This window comes from Panthera leo, chromosome E1 (genome assembly GCF_018350215.1).
Source record: "Panthera leo isolate Ple1 chromosome E1, P.leo_Ple1_pat1.1, whole genome shotgun sequence".
Classification (NCBI taxonomy): domain Eukaryota; kingdom Metazoa; phylum Chordata; class Mammalia; order Carnivora; family Felidae; genus Panthera; species Panthera leo.
This window is the reverse complement of record NC_056692.1, coordinates 6,798,402-6,825,832: the sequence shown is the minus strand read 5'-3', so window position 1 is coordinate 6,825,832 and position 27,431 is coordinate 6,798,402. Positions and strand designations below refer to the sequence as shown.

Here is a 27,431-nt window from a genome sequence, read left to right as displayed (position 1 = left end):
GTGGAGGAAAACCAATAGCATTTGGTGATGGACAACATCAAAGAGAAGGGAGTAGGGTCGTCAAATAGAAGCCTATAGATTTTTTATTTGGTTCCTTAAAAAAATTTTTCTTAATGTTTATTTTTGAGAGAAAGAGAGAGAGCATGAGTGGGGGAGGGGCAGAGAGAGAGGGAGACACAGAACCCGAAGCAGGCTCCAGGCTCTGAGCTGTCAGCACAGAGCCTGACACATGGCTTGAACCCACGAACTGCGAGATCATGACCTGAGCCGAAGTCGGACGCTCAACCGACTGAGCCACCCAGGCGCCCCCACTGCGTCCCTGAGAAGGCCGTTTCACTGAACAACATAAAAACCAAGAGGAGGAGAAGGGGATTCTCACAATAGCTAGTGAGTCCGGTCTGGGGGTGTCATGGAAAATCTGCACGAGCATGTTGAAGAAATAGTGGCAAATGCGGGAGTAGAGTCCAGAGCAGGGGGGTGGGACCCCAAATCCTCACAGAAGGCAGGGCTGGGCTGATGGTGTTTGGACAGATAATCCCAATGCCCCTCGCTGGCAGAGGCAAGAGGGGACCTGGGGAGCCAAGGCAAGTGGTAGGTTCAAGGACAGCAACGCTTCCAAGGCGGCTGCATGAAGTCCTGGAACTTGGTACACTGGCTTCCCTGAGGATGGCAGAGGGAGTGGCCCAGGGGTGGGGACAGAATGGAGCTGTAGGAGAGCGAGAGGCAGTGCGAGGGGGTAAGGGTCCAGGGGCAGCACACATGGAGGGTTCTTTTAAGAAACTGGACGGCCCCTGGGGTGCCTGGGTGGCTCAGTCGGTTGAGCGTCCGACTTCAGCTCAGGTCATGATCTCACGGTTTGTGGGTTCAAGCCCCGCATCGGGCTCTGTGCTGATGCCTCGGAGCCTGGAGCCTGCTTCGGATTCTGTGTCTCCCTCTCTTTCTGCCCCTCCCTCACTTGCACTCTGTCTCTCTCTCTCTCTCTCTCTCTAAAAAAAAAAAAAAAAAAAAAGGAATTGGATGGCACCAAAGACAAAAACAGGAAGGCAGGGAAAGAATAAGAAGTGGTAGCTGGGTTGAGAGAAGATATTTCTCCCTAGGCTATGGGCCACCTGAGCTTATCTATGACTTACTACAAGGAAAAGAGCTACTGCGTGGGAAGGAAAGTTGAAAGGGAGAGAGCGAGGTCTAGTGAGCGGCGGAAAGAACCGGCTTACGTTGGTTACGTGTTCGAAGATATGAACAAATTATTTTTATGTTTTGCACATGATATTTTTAAGTTACGGGTTACACAGAACTATTACGCACTCCCCATCTTTTGGAGAAACGTCCCGAAATAGTACAGATGAAATCACAGAACGGTCTGGGATTGGCTTCAAATTATCCAAGGCAGGTGTTGGGGGGCAGGATCGGAGGGAGAGACAAAACAGGACCGTCCATAAGCTGGGTGATGAGGCTCATTATCTTGTCTTTACGTGTTTCAGGTTTTCCATAATTCCAAGAAGTGATGGGGAGGAAAACAATACAACAACAACCCAGTTTACCTTCCACCGTGAAGCTATGGCTCAGGGACCATACAGACCCCTTCATCTGCTAACTGATAACAGACATGAAAACGGCCAGCACTTAAAACGTGGTTCGTCTGGAATGGCCGGCGGGCGAACATGCCTGGCACAGGAGAGGGGGCCAACGCGCGTCTGAGCGTTCACTGGCTTCCTTGTCTTGCACGGCCCTCAGTGTGCCGCACGGGACCCAGTGCTCGCTTACAGACTTGTAACTGTTCCGAATTAATCAGGTTTTGAACCAGTAAGTTCGAAAGGCACCACGTCCCCTTTCATACTCTGCTCGGAGATAAATGCCTGGCACGCCCTGAATATCGACTGGCTGGTCAGATCAAAGGGAGATGTTGTTGAGACTTCAAAATAAGCCTACAGAAGAAACCAAACGTGAGGGCTGCCTCCCAGGAAATGGTTGACGCAGCAAAAAAACAACAGTCGCCGCTTTCCCATAGACGTCGTCACACGTGGCTCTTAAGAAGTGCTTCCTAACGTCTCTACCAATCATGTTTCCAGGCTCTCTGTGAGAGTTGTGATCAAAAAGGTTAAAAGGTCTATTTTTGAAATGGGGGAGCTTATAAAGCAGTGAAAATAGGAGGAGGAGGGGGAGGAGGAAGGGGGAGAAGGGGGAGGAGGAAGGGGGAGAAGGGGGAGGAGGAAGGGGAGGAGGAGGAGAAGGAGGAAGACGAGAAGGAAAAGGAGGAGGAGGAGAAGGAGGGGGGAGGGAGAGGAAGGGGGAGAAGGGGGTTGGAGAAGGGGGTTGGAGAAGGGGGTTGGAGGAGGGGGAGGAGGAGGGGGAGGAGGAGGGGGAGGAGGAGGGAGAGGAGGAGGGAGAGGAGGAGGGAGAGGAGGAAGGGGAAGGAGGAAGGAGGAGGAAGGGGGAGGAGGGGAGAGAAGGAGGAGGAGGGGTGGAGGAGGAGGGGGAGGAGAAGGAGGAAGAGGAGAAGGAGGAGGGGGAAGAGGAAGGGGGAGGGGGAAGGGGGAGGGGGAAGAGGAAGGGGGAGGAGGAAGGGGGAGGAGGGGGAGGAGGAAGGGGAGGAGGGGGCGGAGGAGGAGAAGGAGGAAGACGAGAAGGAAAAGGAGGAGGAGGAGGAGGAGAAGGAGGGGGGAGGGAGAGGAAGGGGGAGAAAGGGGTTGGAGGGGGGGAGGAGGAGGGAGAGGAGGAAGGGGAAGGAGGAAGGAGGGGGAAGGAGGAAGGAGGAGGAAGGGGGAGGAGGAGGAGGGGGAGGAGGAAGAAGGAAGAGAAGGAGGAGGAGGAGGAGGAGGAGGAGGAGGGGGAGGAAGAGAAGGAGGAGGAGAGGAGGAGGAGGGGGGGAGGAAGGAGGAGGAAGAGGAGGGAGGAGGAGGGAGGAGGAGGAAGGAGGAGGGGGAGGAGGAGGAAGAGGAGAGAGGAGAAGGGGGAGGGGGGAGGAGGAGGGGGAGGAGGAGGAAGAGGAGGTGAGAGGAGGCAGAGGAAGAGGGGGAGGAGGGAGAAGGAGGAGGAGGGTGGAGGAGGGAGGAGGGGGAGGAGGAAGAAGGAGCAGGAGTGGGGAGGAGAAGGAGGAGCAGGAGGGCGGGAAGAGGAAGGAGGAGGGGGAGGAGGAGGAGGAAGGAGGAGGGGGAGGAGGAGGAGGAAGGAGGAGGGGGAGGAGGAGGAGGAGGGTGGAGGAGGATGGAGGACAGGGGGAGGAGAAGGAGGGAGAGGAGGGGGAGGAGAAGGAGGGAGAGGAGGGGGAGGAGGGGAAGGGGGGAGGAAGAGGGGAAGGGGGGAGGAAGAGGAGGAGGGGGTAGGAGGGAGGAGGAGGGGGTAGGAGGAAGGAGGAGGAGGAGGAGGAAGGACCACCAGAGGCAGCACCAGCAGCAGCCGCAGCACGGCCACGTCCTGCTCAATATGAAGACGGGATCCTGGAGTGTGGCCAGAAGGTCCTCAGGCCAGTGCTGTCCACCTGCCACAACCCTCCCTCCCTCCCTGAAAAGTAAAAGCTTATGGGAGGAAGCAGGACCAGTGTGTGTGCTGGGGAGGGAGGGGGCTGCCCCGTATCGTCACACGTCTGCGTGGCTGGGGGCCAGAGAGGAGGAGACCCTGGAGGCGCGGTCACAGGGAGGAAGACCCCTGCTCGGGCGGGGTCGAGGCGCGCCCAGACCTACCTCCTCCTGCATCCCACATTCCAGCAGCATCGTCACACAGGCCTCAATGGGGAAGGCGATCTCCCGGCCGCTGATCATGAGGTGCTCCTCCAGGGGCTTCCCGAAGGAAGGCTTCTCTACCCAGGCCTCTGAGCGGGGCAAGCGACAGAGGCCAGTGGGCAGTCAGTGAAGGTCACTGGTGCTCGGATACGTCTGCCCTCCGGTCAGATCTTCCTGACCATCAAACACACGGAGGACCAGTTAGGTCCCCGTTTTTGTGGTTTGGGGATGAGGGAGACAGGACTGGGTGGGGCAGAAGGCTGGCTAGCTGTGTCCAGACCGCCCGGCCTGCCTCCACGGGGCACAGCCCCCAACTCGTCGCCTCGTCGTGGGGGCCGTGCGTGTGAGTGCGCCATTAGAACAAGGCACCAGCCTTCGAAGTTCCAGAAGCTCAACCTAATGTGGTTCTGTCGGGGCGCTTGGGTGGCTCAGTCGGTTAAACATCTGACTCTTGATTTCAGCTCAGGTCGTGATCTCTGGTTTGTGGGTTCAAGTCCCACATTAGGCTCTGTGCTGAGAGCATGGAGCCTGCCTGGGATTCTCTCTCTCTCTCTCTCTCTCTGCCCCTTCCCCCTCTCCCTCAACATAAATACACTTAAAAATTAAAAAAATAAACAGATGTGGCTCTGTTGAGAGAGCGTAAGGGGGGCTGGAAGACAGGGAACAGTCTCGGCTCACAAGGCACTCGGCCCCCCCACCCCCCAGCTCACTCACCCTGCTGTGCCTTTATCTGGGGCAGCACAGCCTGCAGGAGCGTCAGGGACTTCCTGTGGTATTCTGCCTGCACTTCTATTAGCTGAGAAGACACAAGGACAAGGTTATCGCTCGCGGGAGGCTGGGGCGCACAGGAGGCTGGCCCCGGCGGGGTGCCCTGCGAGGAGGCGCGAGTCCCCTGCTCTCTCATCCACCGAATGTGACGGCTGCAGCATGCTTCCCCCCGAGCCTCGGCAGCAGAGAACTCGCCGGAAGTGGAAATCTCGGGGAGCCGGAGAGAACCACGAAGGAACAGGGGGACCACCCCAGGCCGGGAGCCTGACACGGAGAGCTGGCCTCCACGGCGACGGGACCTCGCCTGGCACCCCATCCTCAAAGCAAAAGCAGCAAAGGGAGGAAAGCGATAGGAAAACAAGTGGGAAACGCACTTAGAGATTGGCCTGGAAATTCCGTTTCCCTGGAAGACCGAGCTGTATGCTAGTCTGTATGGATCTTGGTTTCTGTAAGGTGAGTTTATACAGCTTTTTTTTTTTTTTTTTTAAATTTTGAGAGAGACAGAGAGTGCACGAGCGAGCTGGGGAGGGGCACAGAGAGAGAGAGGGAGAGAGAGAGAATATCCCAAGGAGGTTCTGTGTGGTCAGTGCAGAGCCCAACATGGGGCTCGATCCCATGAACCGTGAGATCACGACCTGAGCCGAAACCAAGAGTCAGTCGCTTACCCGACTGAGCCACCCAGGCACCCCTCTGCAAAATGGGTTTGATATGTAAGTGATCAGAAAACGTGTGGCTTGAGACGCCCGGGTGGTTCAGTCGGGTAAGCGACCGACTCTTGGTTTTGGTTCAGGTCGTGGTCTCATGGTTCGTGAGCTCGAGCGCCGTATGAGGCTCCATGTTGACAGCAGGGAGCCTGCTTCGGATATTCTCTCTCTCTCTCTCTTCTCTCTCTCCCTCTCCATCTGCCCCTCCCCCACTCACTCTCTCTCTCAAAACGAACTTAAAAAAAGAAAAAAGAAAAGAAAACGTGTGTGGCTTGATGTAGCATCCTCTGTGAGTACCTTGGCGGCGAAACGGCTTTGGCTCTCGTGATATGACCCTAAAAATCAAATTCTTTCAATTTGCCCACTTTTGACCATCCCACCGCTAAACCAGCGGCTGAAGTGTCCACAAGGGCAGACAAACCCCAGGGAACAACACCATTTCCGAACCCCCACCCCCCCACCCCGCCATCGGGTGTGCGTGCACCAGGGGAGGGGAGGGAACCGTTCTGTTTAAATGCTCGACGCGGACAGTAGATAACCTTGACCTCCGAGTGAAACCTAAAAACATGAGTTAAAAAAAAAAAAAAAATCCGAGCACCAGAATAAATGGTCCATAAGTAGGAAGGAGGCAGTCCAAGGTGGCTTTGGAATGTCAAAAAGGTCATTCATTTAAGAAATTTTAAAATATTACCTCCGTACATATACCCGATGGAATAAACTTGTGAACGTGCTGCTATTTTTAAATAAACCGTCCAGGTTGGAAGGAATATGCTTATCAGTGCTTTTTCAGGATAGAAGGGATTCATCTGAATGTCTGGACCACTCGCCGATCACAGCTGTGACCGGCCCTTGCCTCTGCTGCTACGCTTCCATCGTAAACGTTCCAGTCCTCTTTCTTCTCTTTACCTTCCTTCCTTATCATCCCATCACTTCCTGGATCATTTAAAGTTTTCATCTTATCCCCCAGAGTTAAAGGCAGGCGAGCTTAACCTGGATTTTTAACTTGTGGTTTTTCTCTCAGGTGTTTTGAATTGTTGCTGGTTTTGTTTTGCTCTGCTTTGTTTTTAAAAAACTATTTTTAACGTTTCTTTTTGAGAGAGACAGAGCACGAGCGGGGCAGGGGCAGGGGCAGAGAGAGAGAGAGGGAGACACAGAATCCCAAGCAGGACCAGGCTCTGAGCTGTCAGCACAGAGCCCGACGTGGGATTTGAACTCATGAACTGTGAGATCATGACCTGAGCCAAAGTTGGACGCTTAACCGACTGAGCCACCCAGGCACCCCTGTTCTGTTTTGTTTTTGACTTGCCTTGCACTTACCCTGGTAAAGAGCCAGGGTCTTAATTATTTGGACCAGATTATTCAAGTATGGATGACTCAGACCTGTTTCTTAATCTGCTTTCATCGATGAGAGGCCACCTTAATCATCGTTTACCTACTTGTCATGGTCTTTGGCCAAGATCGAAATGAAAAACAAATATTTGCTGGGGGGTTATCATCTCCTTCCCAAGCTCCCTGTTTATGATAGACCAGGGCGTCTTAACCTTGGCCCAACGGACATTTGGGATGGAGTCACTCTTTGCTGTGGGAGGCTGTCCTGTGCACTGTAAGATGTTCAGCAGCACTCCTGACCCTAGGTGCACCTCCCCCAGTGGTGACAGTCCCAAACGTCTGCAGACATGGCCAGACATCCACTGGAAGAGGGGACAAAATCACCCCTGAGAACCGCTGTTACAGACAACAGAATTGCAATCATCTGCATGGATGGATGGGTTGAGTTTTACTCTTAGGTTTTTAGTGAAATCCATGCAAAGGGAAATAGAAGACAGGATTTATTCACAGACAGAACCATTAAATACCATATTCTTTCCCATAGTGTGTTCCACCATTTGGTTCCACACCCCTTTCCTTCCTGTCCGCACCCTGCCTCTTGGGACCAAATTTTAAGGGCTCTTACCTTTCTGGACCCTTACCGTTTGAAAGTAGTTTGCATAGTCGATTTCTTTGGCCACAAAACTGTACATGTCCGCCGAGAGCTGGTCCTGCGGGAGGGGAAACGCAGCACTGAGGCCAAACATAAAATAATCGAGCAGCTAACGCGTGAGCCTAGACATCACAGGAAGCCTTCACCGCTGAAGGAAGCAGGAGCCTTCCCCACTGTGAAATCCCGTTTTTAATAATTCCTGACACATGGCCAAGTTTCCTCATGGGCGTCCCTGTGTCTCCCAACCAGGACTCCAGAGGATGAGTAAGTGTGAAAAGAACACCTAGGCCGGTAGTCTCCCCGGGGATTGTAACACGTGAGCCAGAGTCCAGAGTCAGGAAGGCTGGTGTGGGGGAGTGATGTGCAAATCACTTCCACACATCTCCGCGGCCGGCACCCCCTCCGAGGACAAGGGGCGCTCCTGCCCTCCCTGAAATGGCCTGCCACTTCCTTTCCCTGATCCCTGAACCGCTCTGCTCTCCTTCATCCTCACCACTGACTGGCTGGTCACCCGCGTCTGGGCGAGAAGTGGAAACACAACAGTTGGGGGGAAGGTGGCTAAGACAGGTGGGCCGGTTCAAAGCAGGGCTGCTGATTCAACATTGGGAAGAGCGCGGGCTCTGCCCACATCATGCGCAAGTCTCGGGGTGTTGACCGTCCTGCACCATCCAGCTCTCCGCGGGATCAGGGGGCAGTGGCCTCTTGCTGGATCGGAGTCTGGGGTGCGTTCTCTTTCGAGAGCGGTTCACTTCCATGGAAACGCCCACGGCAAGGGGGCAGTTAACGGTACGTTTTGGGTAGGACTGCAGACTCCGTCACTGAGCATGTCCATTAGCCTGTCGTGTCTCTGAACTTGTCTGCCCAAGTCAGGTGGTCTCTAGAGTTCCTCCCGGATCTCTGCAAGAGACAGATCTTTACAAGAGACGCTCAGCTGAGCAGAGAAGAATCGATCACGCGTGCGTTGCGGAAACTATGAGAACAGCCCTAGAAAGCGGATCGAGATGCTGAATGAAGGAAGGCGAGCCACCACATGCTTCAGGAAGAGGCTGTTTCATGGACTGCCCCCCTTCCCACCAAACATTCTACACCAACCTCACAACCCTCAGCCCCCCTGCCCCCCAGCTGCCAATGAAGCCAGGCTCAGTGAGGGCATTGGAACATGAGCAGGGATCTGTTTCCTTTTCCAGGACCCTGGACAGGCAGACACTGTTGAACTACAAGGCACCTACAAGGAACCTACAAGGCACAGAGTTAAAAGGGAAATCTGTTCTTTGGAGAGCTTTAAGCACAGATCAGTCAATGCTACACTTGGTCCAGTTTCAAAGGATGAAGAAACAGGAAAGAAATGAATTAACATTCTGGGCACCTGGGTGGCTCAGTGGGCTAAGTGTCCCTCTTGGGCTCAGGTCATGATCTCGCGGTCTGTGAGTTTGAGGTCTGTGAGTTTTAGCCCCGTGTCGGGCTCTGTGCTGACAGCTCAGAGCCTGGAGCCTGCTTTGGATTCTGTGTCTCCCTCTCTCTCTGCCCCTCCCCCACTCGTTCTATCTCTGTCTCTCTCTCAAAAATAAATAAACATTAAAAAGATTTTTAAAAAGAAATGAATTAACATTCGTGGGGAAGAATCTAGGTGCCAGGCACGACGTCACATGGAGTTCTCATCTAACCATCTTAGGTAAGTGCTGTATTTGGGGGGAGTGGCTACCAAGAAAGAGTTCAAGGATCTCACCTGCCCGTCCTCCACGGTCTTAAATGTGCTTTGCACAGCAGAGGCTTTGTAACTATTTGCTGAATGAGAAATGAAGGTGCGGCAATTTTCCCCACGGGTAAAATGGGTTCTTTAAAAAAAATTTTTTTTTTATTATTACGTTTCTTTATTTTTGAGAGGCAGAGAGAGACAGAGCACAAGTGGGGAGGGGCAGAGAGAGAAGGAGACAGAATCCAAAGCAGGCTCCAGCCTCTGAGCCCGACGTGGGGCTCAAACCCACGAACTGTGAGATCATGACCTGAGCCGAAGCTGGACGCTTGACCGACTGAGCCACCCAGGCGCCCCCAGGTAAAATGGGTTCTAAGCCTCAGCTCCCCCTCACCAGAGCTCCCCTACAATGAAAGCCTTTGTAGGACTGCGGAAGCCAGCAGTTTCTAGAGGAACCAACTTCATCTGCCATGCCTAAGACAGTTTTGGTCAGGAGGCATCCCACCAGCAGCCGTGAGGGAGGTAGGTCAAGGCAGGGAAAAAACAAAGGGTCGAATGACAAAAATGGTTCAGCACACAGAGGAAAGGCAGGGACCCCTTGAAAGACTAAATGGTACACCTTCGATGACTCAGCATTTGAGCTATGCCAAAAGATGATGCTGGAAAAGTCAGACAGACCATCTGTGGGCGCCCTCAGGAACACGAAAGGATTTCTTAAAGGTATAATCGGATTACCGTCTTACTGAGTTAACGACAGTCCCAAATAAGCCGAATTGTAAGGAATGAAAGTGAAAACTAAATCCAATTTCCATTTATGTGAATCATGAGCAAATTTCCTTTATAAAGAAAAGAAAAATCAATCATCACCAGAGTTTAACGTGTTTTAAAAATCATCTGTTTTCTGCTTTTGCGATGAATCCACACTCGGAAAAAATACAGAGTAAATACCCAAGTTCACCTGCAATCCCACCACACAGAGAGAGCGCTACAAACACACGTGATGTCTGCTCACATTGTATCTATTTTCATCAGTCCCACATTTTGTATGGTTGGTTTACAAAAATGGGACCAGACCATGTTGCAGTTTATTCCCCGCCCCCACCCCCCCAGAGAAACAATCTTTCTAACGGTCACATGACATTTAATGTATGAATGGACCATATATTGAACAGACCAACCAGTCTGTTGCTGGATACTGTGTTTCTAATTTTTCATTACAACACTTGGAAAGCATGTGTTCGTATAGATTTGCACCCGTCTCTTGATTATTTCCTTAGGATAAATTCTGCAGTTTAAAATTAATTCTGGTTTTGTATTTCCTTATAGTTAAATTTATTTAAAAGAATTTCTTTTTAAGTTTTTATTTACATTTGGGGGGGGGGAGGGAGGGAGGGTGAGAGAGAATTCCAAGCAGGTACCACACTGTCAGCACAGGGCCAAATGTGGGCTTGATCTCATGAACCGTGAGATCATGACCTGAGCCAAAATTAAGAGTTGGACGCTCAACCAACTGAGTCACCCAGGCACCCCGTTCTTATAGTTAAATTAAAAAATATTAGCAAGATTGAGTTGGGATATTAGGGATTTTAGTTAAAAAAAAAAAAAAGACACCTAGGCATAGCATAGCATATTCAAACTTCAGAAAATCAAAAACAAAGAAGAAATACTGAAAGAAGCCAGAGGTTAAAAATGTTTTAGCAGAACACTGAAGATAACAATTACATCTGACCTCTCCTCAGAAAACATGCAAAGCCAGAAGAGGGTAGAGTAAAATATTTAAAGTATGGAGAAGAGGGGGAAAAAAAAAAGCCCACCAACCTAGAAACCCATACACTGCAAAATTACTTTCAAAAGGGACTTAAAGAGGAGTGCCTGAGTGGCTCAGTTGGTTAAGCGCCCAACTTCGGCTCAGGTCATGATCTCACGGCTCATGAGTTCGAGCCCCACATCGGGCTCTGTGCTGACAGCTCAGAGCCTGGAGCCTGCTTAGATTCTACATCTCCCTCTCTCTCTCTGCCCCTCCCCTACTCATGCTCTCTCTCTCTCTCTCAAAAATAAGTAAAACATTAAAAAAAATTTTTTTTAAAGGGATTTGAAGAAATTTACGGGATTTGTTGCCAGTAGACCTGTCTTACAAGAAACGTGTGGAAAAAAATGTTAAGACACAATGAAAAAGAGAAAGGTCAGAAACTCAGACGCTCACAAAGAAAGGATGAGCATTAGAGAAGGACTAAGTGAAGATACCATAAAACTTTTATCTTTCTCATGCTTAATCTACGGGATAAATTTGCAAGCAACAATGTACTTACACATATGTGAACGTATCCATGCATTCAGAAAAACACACATGATTACGCGGTGTATGATTACATGGATACAGTCATGTATCCATGTAACGGATATAGTCAAGCACACCTGTGCTTACGAATGCTTATGTACAAGTCAGTGGAAGGAACTAGGGGTATTTTCTCACTGAGACATACTTGCACTATATGGGAAATGCTAAACAGCTCTTCCAAAGTGGACTTGGATGCGTTATAAATATATATTGCAAATTCTTGGGCTCCCACTAAAAACATAAACCCTAATGAAAGTATAATTAATATACCAAGAAAGGAGAAAAAGCAAAGCCACTTGAGAGGCTAAAGTGAAGCCTCAAAAGGCAGAAACCCTGAGAGCAAAAATAGTAACAGAGAACAAGAGAAACAAATAGAAAACAGGAAGAATTATGGTAGGTATTACTATATTCAATAATCACTTAAACATCAATGGTCTAAACACACCAATTCAAAGATTGTTGGGGCTCAGTCGGTTCAGCCTCTGACTCTTGGATCTTGGCTCAGGTCATGCTCTCACAGTTTGTGGGTTTAAGCCCCGTGTCGGGCTCTTTGCTGACTGCTCGGAGCCTGGAGCCTGCTTCCGATTCTGTGTCTCCCTCTCTCTGCCCCTCCCCGTTCACGCTCTATCTCTATCTCTCAAAAATAAATAAACATTAAAAAAAAATTTTTTTAACAACATGCTATTAAATAACCCAATTGAAAAATGGACAAAAGACCTGCACAAACACGTCACCAAAGAACATAGACGGATAGCAAGTAAGTGCATGAGAAAATGTTCATCATCTTATGTCGTTAGGGAAGTACAATTTAGAACAACAAGGAGATACCACTGTACCTCTGCTGAAATGCCCAATATTCAAAACACAGACCGGGCCAAATGCTTTAACCTTAAGGTGGAAGATGCCTGGAATCTTATCCCCGTGCAAGGGAAACATATACATATAAACAAGTTTTTAATGGCAGACATCAACAAAGACTAACCGCAGACTGGAAAATGACTTGGACACAACAGGTAGAAGAAAGTTGAATAACCTGAATATGCGGGGAACATCTATAAACTGGCATTTAAGGAAAGTAGAAATGTTAGTTCAAATGCCAACAAAAATAGGCAATTAGAGGGGCACCTGGGTGGCTCAGTCAGTTAAGCGTCTGACTTCGGCTCAGGTCATAATCTCGCGGTTCGTGGGTTTGAGCCCGGCGTCGGGCTCTGTGGTGACAGCTCGGAGCCTGGAGCCTGCTTCCGATTCTGTGTCTCCCTCTCTCTCTGCCCCTCCGCTGCTTGTGCTGTGTGTGTCTCTCTCTCTCTCAAAAATAAAGACACATTAAACAAATTTAAAAATAAATATCGGTGAGCAGGGGGACTTGGTCATCCTCTTTGGAAGCAAAAGGGTTGCTGGGCAGGAATGGGGCGGGGGGGAATTACTGGTGCTTTTCTTGATATGTTTTTGTACTTTTTCACTGGTTATGGTAAATTGTATCACTTTTTTAACCTGTGAAGAGGAAACTAACATAGTTTTTGGTAAAAATAGCAACTGTAAAAAGGCATGGACCAATGAAGGTATTAAAGTTCTGTTCTGATGTAGTTGGATAGTCCTATCCAGCACCCCCTCGACACCACCGTCTCTTGTGTGTTAAGGTATAATTTTGTAAGAAACAAGATTCTTTAAAAAAAAGTGTTTTTTAAATGTTTTTATTTATTTTTGAGAGAGAGACAGAGCACAAGCAGGGGAGGGACAGAGAGAGAGAGGAGGACAGAGAGAGAGAGAGGAGGACAGAGAATCCAAAGCAGGCTCCAGGCTCTGAGCTGTCAGCACAGAGCCTGACACGGGGCTCGAACTCGTGAACCGCGAGATCGTGACCTGGGCCAAAGTCAGACACTTAACTGACTGAGCCACCCACGTGCCCCAAGAAACAAGATTCTTACCTAAGGAACACATTGCCACGTTACGATGGCAAATAAGCTGTACTTACTCACGAGGAGTCCTGGATCTGATGAAGTATTTCAAAGTTTTACTTTGCTGGATTCCATAGCACCGCAGGTGGAGAGATCATGAGTTCTTGACAGATTGGCCAGTGTTGCTAATTTCCAGAGAGAAATGCTATCTGACCCTGAACGTCATCTGAATGCAAGGTCAAAGCCACCTGCGCTGTAAAAGGATGCGCCCATGGGCCAGCAGACGAGACTAGAAAAGGCCACAAAGATCAGAGATGTCTGCATGCAAAGTGGCTATTCTCTGCTAAAAGCGCAGGACATAAAGACACCTGGTTCCCAGCATACTTCCAGGAACATGACACGTTTGTTCGTTGGATCTGAACCAAACGGACCTGAGCGCACATATACAGACGTGCATAGACTGTTCTTCGGACTGAAGCCAAACGGACCTGAGGCCACGCATACAGATGTGCATAGACTGTTCCCCAGATCTGAACCCAAACGGACCTGAGCGCACGTATACATAAGTGCATAGCCTGTGCCTAACATCTGAAGCCAAACGGACCTGAGCGCACGTATATAGATTTGCATAGACTGTTCCCCGGATCTGAACCCAAAGGGACTTGAGCGCACGTATACAGACGTGCATAGACTGTTCCTTGGTCCTAAAGCCAAACGGACCTGAGCGCACGCATACAGATGTGCATAGACACAGAGCTCCATAAACGGCATGTTGCCAATTAACGCCTATCAGCTCCAAGGCAACTATTTCTCTCTCAAACCAGAGGGAACGTGTCTCGTCCGTGACTATCTCCTTGGTCAGCATTCCAGCGTCATCATTAACTGTGTCCCGGGAGGCGAGAGACGGATAAAAGGGCTCAGGGAGTATTAAAGCGTGAACCAGAAGCTAAACAATTTAATACCAGCAGTGAGTCAAGGTTCGCCTACCGTCTAGATTCTCGACTGTTCTTTCCAGCCCGGAATCTATCCTGTGGGACTCAGAGCGCCCTACAAACGCTTCGCACGGAGGCCAAGGCCATTTCCTCTTTGCCTGCCACGCAGGAACCCTGTTGATAACCCACCACTGCCACCAACCCCACCCCCAGTCTAGGTCGCCTCAAAGCCCCAGCTCTTAGGGCTCATCCTGGCTCTGGGGATGCCCGTGGGCAAGCCTGGGGACGTTCAGTCCAACCAGACCTCACCCTTAGGGTTTTCCTACAACTCTGGTGAAGAATCAGGGACTCCCTGAGGGCTCCCCCATCTGTCCCAGTGAGGAGGAGCAAAGTTGGGGGGGGGGCGGATACCCTGCAAATCTCCACTCGGTTGGCGGCCTCGTCCATCTCTTCCCTGAGGGCGTCAGCTTTGGCACCTGCGGGCTGCAAGCTGCCGGACAAACCTAAAGACTTCGACGTCTGCTGCCACCTGGTGGAAAACAGGACAAAAAAGAGGAGAGGTGTGAGACAGGCCGAGCCCCGGGGTATCATGGGGACACCGAGAGAAGAGCCGGTTAGGGACGTTCCCCAGGAGGACCCGGGCGGTAGCTGCTCGACACAGAGGATCAGCCGCCCCGTTCGGACAAGGGCGGGCATTCCCCAGATTGTCCCCCACGTCCCCTGAACACCAAGGATCACACAGGACCAGCACCGGTGCTGTCTCTGAAGCACAGGGCTGGCTGTCCCTTTCTGGCCCCTGACTGTCCCGCGGACTCCGAGTCTGGAAACGCTCACTGACTTGGCTGCAGCCGAAACCGTGGCGAGCTGAGAGCCCGGGCAGTTAAGATTAAAGACGAATCTGAAAGCGAAAGCCTCTGCCAGCCAGCATGGAAAGCTTGCTGTCAACATTGAGAGGCGGTGCTTATATTTTCTTAAACGTTTCTCTTTTCGCGGACAAGACCCGCCGTCGGAGGCAGGCGCTGGGGGCAGGTTGGGTGGCGAAGCTGCTGCTCTGGCGTCATCAGGGAGACACCCACAAAGCAGCCCCCCGGAAGGAAGGCTCCGATGACCCTAGATGGTAGCAGGTGTCGCGGGGTCAGCAGCGGGTTCCTCATGTGATCAGGACGTCAGGACAGCCAACACCTGTCTGCAGCCTAACACCTGCCTGAAAATCGGGGTGGGGAGGGGCAGCGAGGGGAAGGGGGCCCTGGTGGGGGTCACTGCCCAGACTGCAGTGCACCTGTGTTTCAGCGGGGGCTCATGGGGCCCAAGCTGCCAGATGTCTCAATTGCCAAGAGAAAGCTGGCAACTGTCACAGGAACCCTCCTGATGAAATATGGCAACAGGTTAAATAGTTTCTTTCTTTTTTTTTTTAAGTTTATCTATTTATTTTGAGAGAGACAGGGAGAGAGACTCCCAAGCAGGCTCCGCACCATCAGCACAGAGCCTGATGTGGGTCTCGATCTCACAAACCATGAGATAATGACCTGAGCCGAAAGCAAGACTCAGACGCTTAATCAAATGAGCCAACCCGGCACCCCTAAATACTTTTTTAAAATTTACTTATTTATTTTGAGGGGTGGGGCAAGTGGGGGAGGGACAGAGAGAGAGGGAGAGAGAGAGAAAATCCCAAGCAGGCTCCATACTGTTAGCGCGGAGTCTGACGTGGGGCTCGATCTCGCAGACCGTGAGATCACAACCTGAGTGGAAACCAAGAGTTGGATGCTTGACCGACTGAGCCATCCAGGCCCCCCTAAATAACTTCTCTCAGACACCATACAGGCCAATAGCATACAGACCAAACTGGACGGCCCTGCAGGTACCATTTGGCTCTTACGCCATCCAACATAAAGGCAAAAGATAACGTGACCGTCACTTTGAGAGTCACAATCTCTTCTTACCCTCAGGACATACAGAGGGGTCCAAGGCTGTGACACAAGAAGAGGAAATAATAGTCATCTTTGCTATTAGCAAAATAACAACAACAACAACAACAACAACAACAACGGATTCTGTATTCCTTAGAGAAATGCATTCACGGGAAAATTACTTAAAAAGCCTTTGGGACGTCAAGCTGGCTTGAAGGTCCAGAGACGGACACACAGGTCTTGGGAACCATTCCTCGCTCAAGGAAAGAATTCAAGGCAAAATTAAAAGGAAATACTCTACTCAAAGATGTTTCAAAATCTAAACTAACAGATAAGGATTAATACAAATTCCTGGGGAATTCTTTCTCATAAAATGGTTTGCCCTACAGAAAGGATACATTTAATAGACATCCGGAGGTTTGTTTAAGCATTTGAAACGAAGTATTAAAGTGTTGTGGATGGGGTGCTTGGGTGGCTCAGTTAAGCGTCTGACTTCAGCTCAGGTCAGGATCTCACGGTTCGTGAGTTCTAGCCCCGCGTCGGGCTCTGTACTGACAGCTCAGAGCCCGGAGCCTGCTTCGGATTCTGTGTCTCCCTCTCTCTCTGTTCCTCTCCCGATCTCACTCTCTCTTTCTCAAAAATAAATAGTGTTTAAAAAATTTAACAAAAAATAAAATTTTTAAAATAAAGCGTCGTAGGGCTTTCAAATAAAATAGGAGACTCCATGGATGTAATTTAGATCACTGATAATGAATAGGGTAGATTATGAGATCAAGCTCTAGGGCGCCTGGCTCACTCAGTCAGTGGGGCATGTGGCTCTCGTTCTCAGGGTTGTGAGTTCAAGCCCCACCTTGGGCGTGAGCCTACTTTAAAAAAAAAAAAAAAAATATATATATATTATAAATATATATATAAATATATATAAATATATATAAATATATAAATAAATAAATAATATATATATATATATATCTATAACCACCATTTGGCTCATGCTACCTAACAAAAAAATAACTAACCAACATAGGTGTGAAAAAAATAAGTAAAGTTTACAGACATGGATTTTTATGGCTTCAAAGATCTGGATTAGATTAAAAAATAAAACAATTGTACTTAAATGGGTGTATTAAAATGAGGACATTTTCCTAGGTTACCTTTCTTTTCTTCCTTATTTCCTTCTATTTTCCCCGTAAATTCTACCCCCTTGGCCCACATCTTGGTAATTTATTTATTTGTTCCTCTGAGTGTGTAATTTTTTTTTTAATTATTATTATTTTTTTTTTAGAGAGAGAACATGTGCGAGCAGGGAAGAGGAGGGGAGAGAGAGAGAGAGAGAGAGAGAGAGAGAGAGAGAGAGGAAGGGAGGGAATCTTAAGCAGGCTCCATACTCAGTGCAGAGATCCTGGTGCAGGGCTCGAACTCACGAACCGTGAGATCATAACCTGACCCAAGATCAAGAATCAGATGCTCAACCAACTGAGCCAACCAGGCACCCCCCACATCTTGGTAGTTTAAAATCCTACATCTTGGGGCGCCTGGGTGGCGCAGTCGGTTAAGCGTCCGACTTCAGCCAGGTCACGATCTCGCGGTCCGTGAGTTCGAGCCCCGCGTCAGGCTCTGGGCTGATGGCTCGGAGCCTGGAGCCTGTTTCCGATTCTGTGTCTCCCTCTCTCTCTGCCCCTCCCCCGTTCATGCTCTGTCTCTCTCTGTCCCAAAAATAAATTAAAAAACGTTGAAAAAAAAAATTAAAAAAAAAATCCTACATCTTTCCCCTCCTTTTATAGGGAATTTTATTCGTAATAGATAAATCACCTATTTTGAGATCACAAAGTAGTGATAAGATGTGGAATGAGACTGTGGAAATAAAGAATAAAATGACAAGGAAAACACAGAAACATGTGTATGGACAGTAATCTGCCAGGAAAAGAGACCTTAACCGTGAATTTCAAGGTACGGTGGTCTTGCCAGCCACCTGTTCTATAAATAAACTCAAGAACTGTCCTGCTTTGTCAAGAGAAGAAAACAGGGATTCTTGACCAAGAAGCGTGAGCTTTAAAATTTGCAGAGCAGAAAGGTCTGCTGTGACACCATCGTTTGCTGGGAAAGATGTCATCACTATACAATCTGGGGGAGGTGGAGACAGAATACCGGCTGGCTTTCATGAAGGCGAGAGGAGAGAAAACGGCCGGAAGTAAGGGTATGAGATTTTAGGGATCAGGAGGAGGGTCAAGAGGGCAAATGCAAGAGAATTTCAAGGCAACCGGAAATCAAGAGGAAGACTTTTCAGAATGGGAATGTTCCTGTAATGGGACATTTATTATTTCCTCTGGCCAGTCTCCCCCTTTCCTGTGTCACTGTCATCCTCTGCTTTGTGAGGCCCTGCCCCACTCCTGCTCCGATGTGTGGGCCCCAGAGAGCAGCCAGTTTGGCATGGCCCTCACCGTGAGCGGTCCAGATGAGGGTCCCTGATGCAAACCGACCCCGTGCCCCCACCCTTCATCACTGTGACCAACTGACAGGCCAAGAAAGTGGCATGTAAGCAAAGTCCGGACAAACGAGCCTCTCCTTTGTACTTCTAGAACTAGAACGAAAGGGTCAAGGGTCATGCTGAAGAGACATGAGCCTAGAGGACCATGAAGACAATGGATGGAAGAGGCCCGTATGTGGAGAGAAGCAGAGGTGACAGATGAAGAACAGCTATTGCCCTCCCTTCCAGAGGTACTTAAATCGGCCACAGCTCCACAATTCACTTCTAATTAGCCACTTCCTTACTTCCATGAGCTACTCAGGATCCTTCCCCAAACTCTCCTGCTTTATTTATATTAGTTTATCTGCTTCTGAAGAAGGCAGGTGTCTTAATCTGCTCAGGATGCCATGATAATATGCCACACACCTGGGAGCTTGAACAACAGGAATTGGTTTTCTCATAGCTCTGAAGACTGCAAGTCCTAGGTCAAGGCTCTGGCAAGGTTTGGGTTTGGGGAGGGCTCTGTTGCTGGTTGGCAGAGAGCTGCCTCCTCACTCCTCAGCACACGGCCCTTCCTCTGAGCATGGAGAGAGAAAGAAATCTCTCTTCCTCTTCTTATAAGGCCACCAACCCTACTGGATTAAGACCCTCCCCTTACGACCTGACTTCATCTTAATTACTTCAGAAAGGCCCTATCTCCAAAGACTGTAGGGATTAGTGCTTCGACATATGAATTTGGGGAGGGAAAACACAATTTAGTCCACAGTGGGATCCAGAGGCATCAATTCAGCAGAAATGTGACGTGTTCTGGACTCAGAAGGGTTGACCTTGAGATACGTGCCCAGAAAAAAAGTGAGGCAGACTTTGGAAAGGAATGGGGCTCCTTCTGTAACCATTGTCCAACCAAACCTATCACAGAAAAGACATCTGTATAACATTCAATTCAGTTTAATTCAATTCAGTTCAATTCAATTCAGTTCAGTTCAATTCAATTCAGTTCCATTCAGTTCAATTCAATTCAGTTCAGTTCAATTCAGTTCAGTTCAATTCAATTCAGTTCAATTCAGTTCAATTCAAATCAGTTCAATTCAATTCAGTTCAATTCAATTCGCATCTTTAATCCAGCGTAAAGCTTCCTTGAGTTTTTCCTCCATCCTCCTTATCTACAATCTTTTACTCAGCTTTGGTCTTCTCTGAGGATATGAAGGCTTATCAAATTGGCTTTTGAAACAGATAAACCAGATATACTCGGATAGAGGTAAAGACACACCTCGAATTTGAATTAAACACTGGAAAAATGAGGTGGATTTGACACTACTCACCCTAGTTGTAGTAGAATTCAAAGATCTAGTCACAATGATCAAGAGCGTGTGTCCACCTGGGACATGCTGCACAGTGGAGAGTGTAACTCATGAAGGACCAAACAAACAAGACTAAAGAAAGGTCTAATAATCAGAAGAAGGACATCACAAAGAACAGAAGCGCAAACTGACCACACGGGGAGGCTGGGAGGGGTGGAGATCAGGGCAGGGAGAACCCAACTGTTCCAGAAGAACGGCTGGTGATCTTGCTATTGAACATTTGGTCTTACTCTCACTGCTGCCTCTCGGGATGCAGTCCTCATGTGGGGTGATGAGCCAGGGGTCAGGGAAAAGGCAGAAGTTGGGGGTGGGTTGGCTTCCGAAACAACGAGGGTTGTGAAGGGTCTCGGCTGAAGTTCAGAGGCATAAAGATTTGGATAGGGGAGGTAGCGATTTCCTCCCCGAATCCCAGCATATAAGAGATGACGGGCTGGAAATGTGCAAGAGTTCATTATATGGCAGAGTTCATTAAATCATGGAAGGCAGGTTCCTAATGACGCTTCTCTATGGTTTCAGAATCTCTACGCCACTTGGTGTCACCATCAAAAACACACCATGTGACCAGATGGACCATGACTGCCCACGCACTCCCCATCTCATAAGGAGAGTGAACAAAAATACGAACGTAGAGACAGCAACTGCGAGCCCCTGATGCTACTAGGATCTGGCCCCCCAACCAGAAGCTCCGTGTTGGAAATTCAGGTTTCCCTTACAGAAGCAGAGAGAAGCCCTCTGAGCTAAGAACCAGGTCCCCACAGAAGGAAATCACTCTACAAACCCAGGAGCAAGGCATCTACCAGTGGGACCAACAGCATGTGTTTCCTCCTCCCGTGTGACTCCCACATGTGGGTCTTGAATGCTGACGTCATGGGAGCATCTGTATGTGACCCAAGCATGTAGTCGTGAGCGATGCCAAATGAACACTCCCCATACAACCTGCTCGGTCTTCCTCCACATACGCTAAGGAGAGAGCCTCAGGGGGCGCCTGGGTGGCTCTGTTGGTGAAGCGTCCAACTCTTGATTTCGGCTCAGGCCATGATCTCACGGCGCATGAGATCCAGCCCTGCGTCAGGCTCTGCGCTAACAGTATGGGGCCTGCTTGGGATTCTCTCTCTCCCTCCCTCTCTCTGCCCCTCCCCTGCTCATGCTCTCTCTCTCTCTCAAAATATATACGTAAACTTTGGGGCGGGGAAGGAGAGAGCCTCAGATCTGGGTCAGAATAGCTCTGACAACCTTTCTGTTCCTCTTCCTTCTTAACAGAAGAGGAGTGTCAGCATCACCACCTTCCGTAGGCAACGGGATTTAACAGCACTGGCTTTGCTTTTGTCCCGGTCACTTTCAGGTGTAGCCAGTACATATACAGCAGGGGCTACTGCGTTTCAGTTTCTGGGAGCGCTCTACAATGTTTCTAACAGATTCATTGGGAAGAAGTGAATCAACTTTTTACCAGATGTGTGGCTCCAGAGGCCCCCAAAACCGTTCAGGTGGACTGGGAGTCTGGGAAACACAAAATTAACTAAAGAAATCTTTGTGTCTCTGTTGATACGACCCGTTCTATTTCTGGTCTTGGGGGACTGGCCTACATTTCCTATTGGTCCAGATGCAGAATTCCAGGGTCTGAACCAGTTACCGTAGCTGCTTCCTTTTGTAAAGCAGTTGCAAAGTGTTTAAAAAAAAAAAAAAAGGGATAAACGTGATCTCACTGGACACTGAAAACAATCCTCAAGTCAACCCACAAGTGGCGTTATTACCCGTGGGCAGGTGAGGGCACTGGAGTTCGGGGGGCAGGTGGACTGAGTAATGTAACCAGGTGGTCTGGATCTGGGAACCTCACCAGAGATTCCTGGTTCAGGATTCTATATTGCATCTCTCGGCCCAAGCAGATCCGTCTATTTGGGGTTTTTGTTTCTTTTTCTCAGGAAAATCAAAAAAGAGCTGTGCAGGTGATTAAAACTGACCGCCCAAAGGTCCTAGAGTCGAACCAAAATGTGCCTTCCACATTCGTATTCGTGAACCTACATTCCTTCGAGGTGTGAGCTTGGGCGCACACACCAGGGCAAGGATTAGAAAGGTGGATACGCGCCATTGGGACAAAAGGAGGCCAGAGTCAATGGTGGCGTCTCGGAGCCTCTGGAGGTTCCCCTGCTGTAACAGGAGCTTTCTGGGGGCTTCTGGGAGACAGTGCCGGAGGAGAACAGCACAGTGGGAATGGTGCTTCCCTCATAATAGTCTGGGGTTCAGAACACGGCTACAGAGGGGACAGCTGCACCACTGGCCCCTTCTACCCCAGCCACACTGCCTTCATGCTGTACCCTGGATATGGCAGCCTGACTCCCCACCTCAGGACCTCTGCATGTGCTGTTCCTGCTGTCATGAATCCTTCTGCACCCAATCTCTGCATGGCTACCTCCTTGTCATTTGTGTCCCAGATCAAGTGTCACCTCCTCCAAAAAAGCCTCCTCTGTTTTAACGGACCTAATGTTGTTGCCTTCCTTTCTCCATCATTCTCTCTCAAAATTGCACCGTGCTATCTTCATTTTTTTTTTTTAATTAATTAGTTTGAGAGACCGAGACAGAGAGAGTGTGTGCGTGAGCAGGGAGAGGGACAGAGAGAGAATCCCAAGCAGGCTCCGCACTGTCAACACAGAGCCCAACACGGGGCTCGATCTCACGAACTGTGAGATCATGACCTGAGCTGAAACCCAGAGTCGGATGTTTCACCGACTGAGCCCCCCAGGCATCCCAAGTGCCGTCTTCTTTATATGACTCACGGCTGCCCGAAATCACCACATGTTCACTCCTCATCTAGGGTTTCTGTCTCCCACACTAGACTACAGCCCCCAAGAGAGCAGGGACCCCATGTCTCTGACTCATGACTCTTACCGCCAGTGCCTGGCACGTTGTGAGTGTTCGGAAAAACTTAGTCAATGAAAACATACTCAACATGCAAACCCCTACACGCAAAGCCCTACACGCCACCCCCCCCCCCCAAATATGATCACTATTCCTTCCAAGAAGCAAAAATGAAAGCGGAGAAACTCTACCTTGTTCGTGATGAATCCATATCCAACACCAACTTTGCTAAATGTTTCCTCTGCTTCTGAATATTTGGGATTTCCACCTGTGGTTACAGAAGGTAAGAGACATAGTCAAACTGAAGTTCCAGACAAATTCTTTTCGTTTTTAAAATGTATATATATTTTTAAAAATTTTTAATGTTATTTTGAGAGAGAGACAGAGAGAGACAGAGAGAGAGAGAACGAACCAGGAGGTGTGGGGCAGAGAGAGAGGGAGACACAGAATCCGAAGCAGGTGCTTCAGGCTCCGAGCTGTCAGCACAGAGCCCGACACGGGGCTCGAACTCACGGACTGCAAGATCATGACCTGAGCTGGAGTTGGATGCTTAACCGACTGAGCCACCCGGGCACCCCAAGTTCCAGATAAATTCTTAAAGAACTACGGACAGCCAGCCATTCAACAAGTGTGGTGGAGGGCTCCCAAGCCTTATTTCCGGATGAAACCTTTGATTCTTGATCCTGAGCTGACCTCTGCTCTTTTTTTCGCCGGACACCTGCCAGGCCCCCCATCACCCAGACCCTGTAGGGGTTCTGCTCTGCTCTGCTCACTGATGCCTGGCCTCATTCTTGTTCCTACCTCAGCCAGCAAAAAAAAAAAAAAAAAGGCTCAATCCCAGCTCTGTCCTCCACACCAGGGTCACAAGTGGAGAGCAAAGCAGAAAGAGTGGACACACGGACCTAATTCAAAACAGACAGCAGGCGGATGACGGAGACGAGTCTCAGGAGACCTGAGATCCGATGAGGAATGCAATTAGGACATATTTTTATAGAAATTCAGTAAGAAGTTTTTCCAAAATAAAAACCAAATAAACACAGCCATGGCTTTGCTCGGCTACAGCAAGTTCTTCCATAGTGGGTGTATGTGGATGCTCTTTCTCTATTTTTATTTCTAAAAAAATGACTTCTCTCAACATCCCGGGGTGTGGGATTTGGGGTCCAGGCTTAGCCAAAGTGGGGCAGGAAGTGAGAATTTCGAAGGGAAAATTGGCTGTGCATTGAAACCAGCATCATCTCAGGCTATGGTTTTTATAGAGAAGGAAGAAATGGGAAGAAGATCTTCTGAGCAGGGATGACTGACGTATGGGGGTAATAACTTCTGGCAGGTAAGAGAAGATGTGGCCCTGGGCTCCCAGAGTCATCACTGCCCCCAGAAGCAAAGTTGGAGGGTCACAGGGACATCTGGGTGGTGTTAAGTGAGCCTCAGCATCCAGGTCAAACACATCCCTTGGGTTTCAGTCAGGCTTTGCCAGGGACCCCAAACCACCTTTATGAAGAGAGAAGGGCCTCTCATGCACGCTGTTGGTTGAGCAATGGCCTCTAACCGGATGGTATCCGAGAAGTCTAGAGCTGATCTCTGTCAAACCACCATATATAGGATTTTCTCCTTGAATACTTTTAGGCACCCAAGTATTTATTTGCCCATACATTCTGTCACAGAAATTGCATCGGGAGATGTGGAGGTGCTGGGGGCAGTCCGGGAAGGAAACAGACGGGGTCTGGAGCAATGCTAATCCAATATGGTAGCCTCTAGCTCCTGGTGGCTACATCATTTTAAATTCTCAGGAACACAACAATAGCCAAACTCTGGAAAGAGCCTAAATGTCCATCAACTGATGAATGGATAAAGAAATTGTGGTTTATATATACAATGGAATACTACGTGGCAATGAGAAAAAATGAAATCTGGCCTTTTGTAGCAACGTGGATGGAACTGGAGAGTGTGATGCTAAGTGAAATAAGTCACACAGAGAAAGACAGATACCATATGTTTTCACTCTTATGTGGATCCTGAGAAACTTAACAGAAGACCATGGGGGAGGGGAAGGAAAAAAAAAAAAAAAAAGGTTAGAGAGGGAGGGAGCCAAAACATAAGAGACTCTTAAAAACTGAGAACAAACTGAGGGTTGATGGGGGGTAGCGGGGGAGGTGAGGGTGGGTGATGGGCATTGAGGAGGGCATCTGTTGGGATGAGCACTGGGTGTTGTAAGGAAACCAATGTGACAATAAATTCCATATTTAAAAAAAAATTGAAAAAATTCTCAGGAGCAAAAATTAAACAAAATTAAAAATTGAATTCCTTAGTCACACTAACCACATTTCAAGAGCTCGATGGCCATGGGTGGCTCCTGGAGAACAAACTGTGCAGATGTAAAGCATTTACATCACTGCAGGCAGCCATATGGGATGGTACCCAGGGAGGTTTTATAGGACCAACTAGAGGCAATCGGGGGGAGGTCCGGGGTTCAAGGCAAAAAAACCCCCAATCATTTCCTTTCTTACTTGACACACAATTTTACTTGGTGGAAGCCAGCAAAATCGTCACAGAGACCTTAAGTTGTCTTTGTAATAAAATCGTTTTTATTTAGTACCCTTTAAAATCCAGGGATGAAGGAGATTAAGAGCACACTTATTAATGTTTGTTTATTTTTGAGAGAGACAAAGTGTGAATGGAGGAGGGGCCGAGAGAGAGGGGGAGACACAGAATCCGAAGTGGGATCCAGGCTCCGAGCTGTCAGCACAGAGCCCGACACGGGGGTTCGAACCCACGAACCACGAGATCATGACCTGAGCCAAAGTCGGACGCTCAACCGACTGAGCCACCCAGGCATCCCAAGAGCACACTTACTGTGAGGAGCACTGAGTAACGTACAGAATTGTTGAATCAGTATGTTTGTGCAGCTGAGGCTAATATAACACTGTGTGTTAACCGCACTGGAATTCATGCAAATAAACTAAACTAAAGTGAGTAAAATAAAATAAATAAATAAATAAAAATAAAAATAAATAAATTAAAATAAAATAAATTAATAAAATAAATAAATAAAATAAAATAAAAATAAAATAAAATAAAAATAAAAATAAATAAATTAAAATAAAATAAATTAAAAAATAAATAAAAAATAAAATAAAATAAAAAATAAACTAATAATATAAAATAAAAGAAAAAATAAAATGAATAAAATAAAAATAATAAAATAAAATAAATGAATAAAATAAAATGAATAAAGTAAAATAAAATGAATAAAATAAAATAAAAAGTAAATGAATAAAACAAAATAAAAAATAAAATAATAAAACAAAATAAATAAAATGAGTAAAATAAAATAAAAATAAATTAAAATAACAAAAGAACAAAATAAATAAAAGTAAAATAAAAAATAAAATAAGATATAATAAACTAATAATATAAAATAAAATAAAAAATAAAATGAGTGAAATAAAAATAAAATAAAATAAATGAATAAAATAAAATGAATAAAATAAAATAAAAATAAAAGTAAATGGGGCGCCTGGGTGGCTCAGTCGGTTAAGCGTCCGACTTCGGCTCAGGTCACGATCTCGCGGTATGTGAGTTCGAGCCCCGCATCGGGCTCTGTGCTGACTGCTCAGAGCCTGGAGCCTGTTTCAGATTCTGTGTCTCCCTCTCTCTCTCTGACCCTCCCCTGTTCGTGCTCTGTCTCTCTCTGTCTCAAAAATGAATAAATGTTAAAAAAATAAAAATAAAAAAAATAAATAAAAGTAAATGAATAAAACAAAATAAAAAATAGAATAAAAAATAATAAAATAAAATGAATAAAATAAAATAAAAATAAATTAAAATAGATGAATAAAATAATAAAATAAAATAAAATAAAAATAAGGTAAACTAATAAAAGAAAAAATAAAATGAATAAGTACAATAAAATAAAATAAATGAATAAAATGAATAAAGTACAATAAAAATAATCAAATCAAATCAAATCAATCCATGTACACATAACCTGTGAGCCCCTACAGAGTCTCCTTCTGAGGAAGGGCTGCCTTCATTTCAGTGAAGACTAGAGACGGGTGGAGGGCAGGGACAGTATAGCAGTGTAGACCCTGGTGGGGAAGGAGGTACAGTGCCAGCTTTATTCCCTTCCCCAGCGGAACGCCAACAGAGACCAGTACGGGTGGGAGACAGAGCTGACAAACAGTGCACGGGGCTGTCATACCAGGGAATCCTGACCACGCGGACAGGCAGTAATCATCCGTGGTGAAAAACAGTCTCACAGCGCGGGTGGCCTCATCCCCGCTGCTTACCTCGGCCAGCAAAAACAGGGGCTCAATCACGTCTCTCTCCACCTGCAACTCAAAGTGGATCAGCTCCTGAGCCAGCTTGTCCTCGGTCTCTCCACAGAGTTTCAGCATCTTCCTGCAACAGGAGGGGGAAGCCAGGCTGAAAACCCCAGAAGGCAAGAGGTCACCTGCAACCACCATCATCGGCTCAAGGCTGGGTAAGCTTTCAGGGGATGGTGTTCCTACACTGGCTGGTTCCCCTGCTGCAACACTGACCAACGTGCTCCATTCATTTGCATTTCTGAAATTTTCAGGTTTTTTTTTTTTTTTAACATTTATTTTTTGGGAAGAGGCAAGCGGGAGAGGGGCAGAGAGAGGGGAACAGGGGATCCAAAGAGGGGTCTGCGCTGACGGGCTGACAGCAGTGAGCCCGATATGAGGCTTGAACTCACAAATCATGAGCTCATGAAATCATGACCTGAGCCGAAGTCGGACGCTCAACCGACTGAGCCACCTAGGCGCCCCTGAAATTTTCAGTTTTTTTAAATGAT

At 48.0% G+C, this 27,431-nt stretch overlaps 1 protein-coding gene across 3 annotated transcripts in view; it reads right to left on the bottom strand.

Moving 5' to 3' along the window:
* The window catches only part of ARHGAP44 (Rho GTPase activating protein 44), a 179,993-nt gene that overhangs the window by 33,826 nt on the left and 118,736 nt on the right, over window positions 1-27,431 (bottom strand). For all 3 annotated transcript variants that reach the window (XM_042914749.1, XM_042914748.1, XM_042914747.1), the window contains exons 5-10: window positions 26,905-27,016; window positions 22,810-22,886; window positions 14,442-14,559; window positions 7,162-7,230; window positions 4,434-4,515; window positions 3,681-3,808 (exon numbers count right to left, since the gene is read on the bottom strand). In XM_042914749.1, coding sequence (XP_042770683.1) covers window positions 3,681-3,808; window positions 4,434-4,515; window positions 7,162-7,230; window positions 14,442-14,559; window positions 22,810-22,886; window positions 26,905-27,016 — 586 coding nt within the window. The remainder of the gene's footprint in view (window positions 1-3,680; window positions 3,809-4,433; window positions 4,516-7,161; window positions 7,231-14,441; window positions 14,560-22,809; window positions 22,887-26,904; window positions 27,017-27,431) is intronic.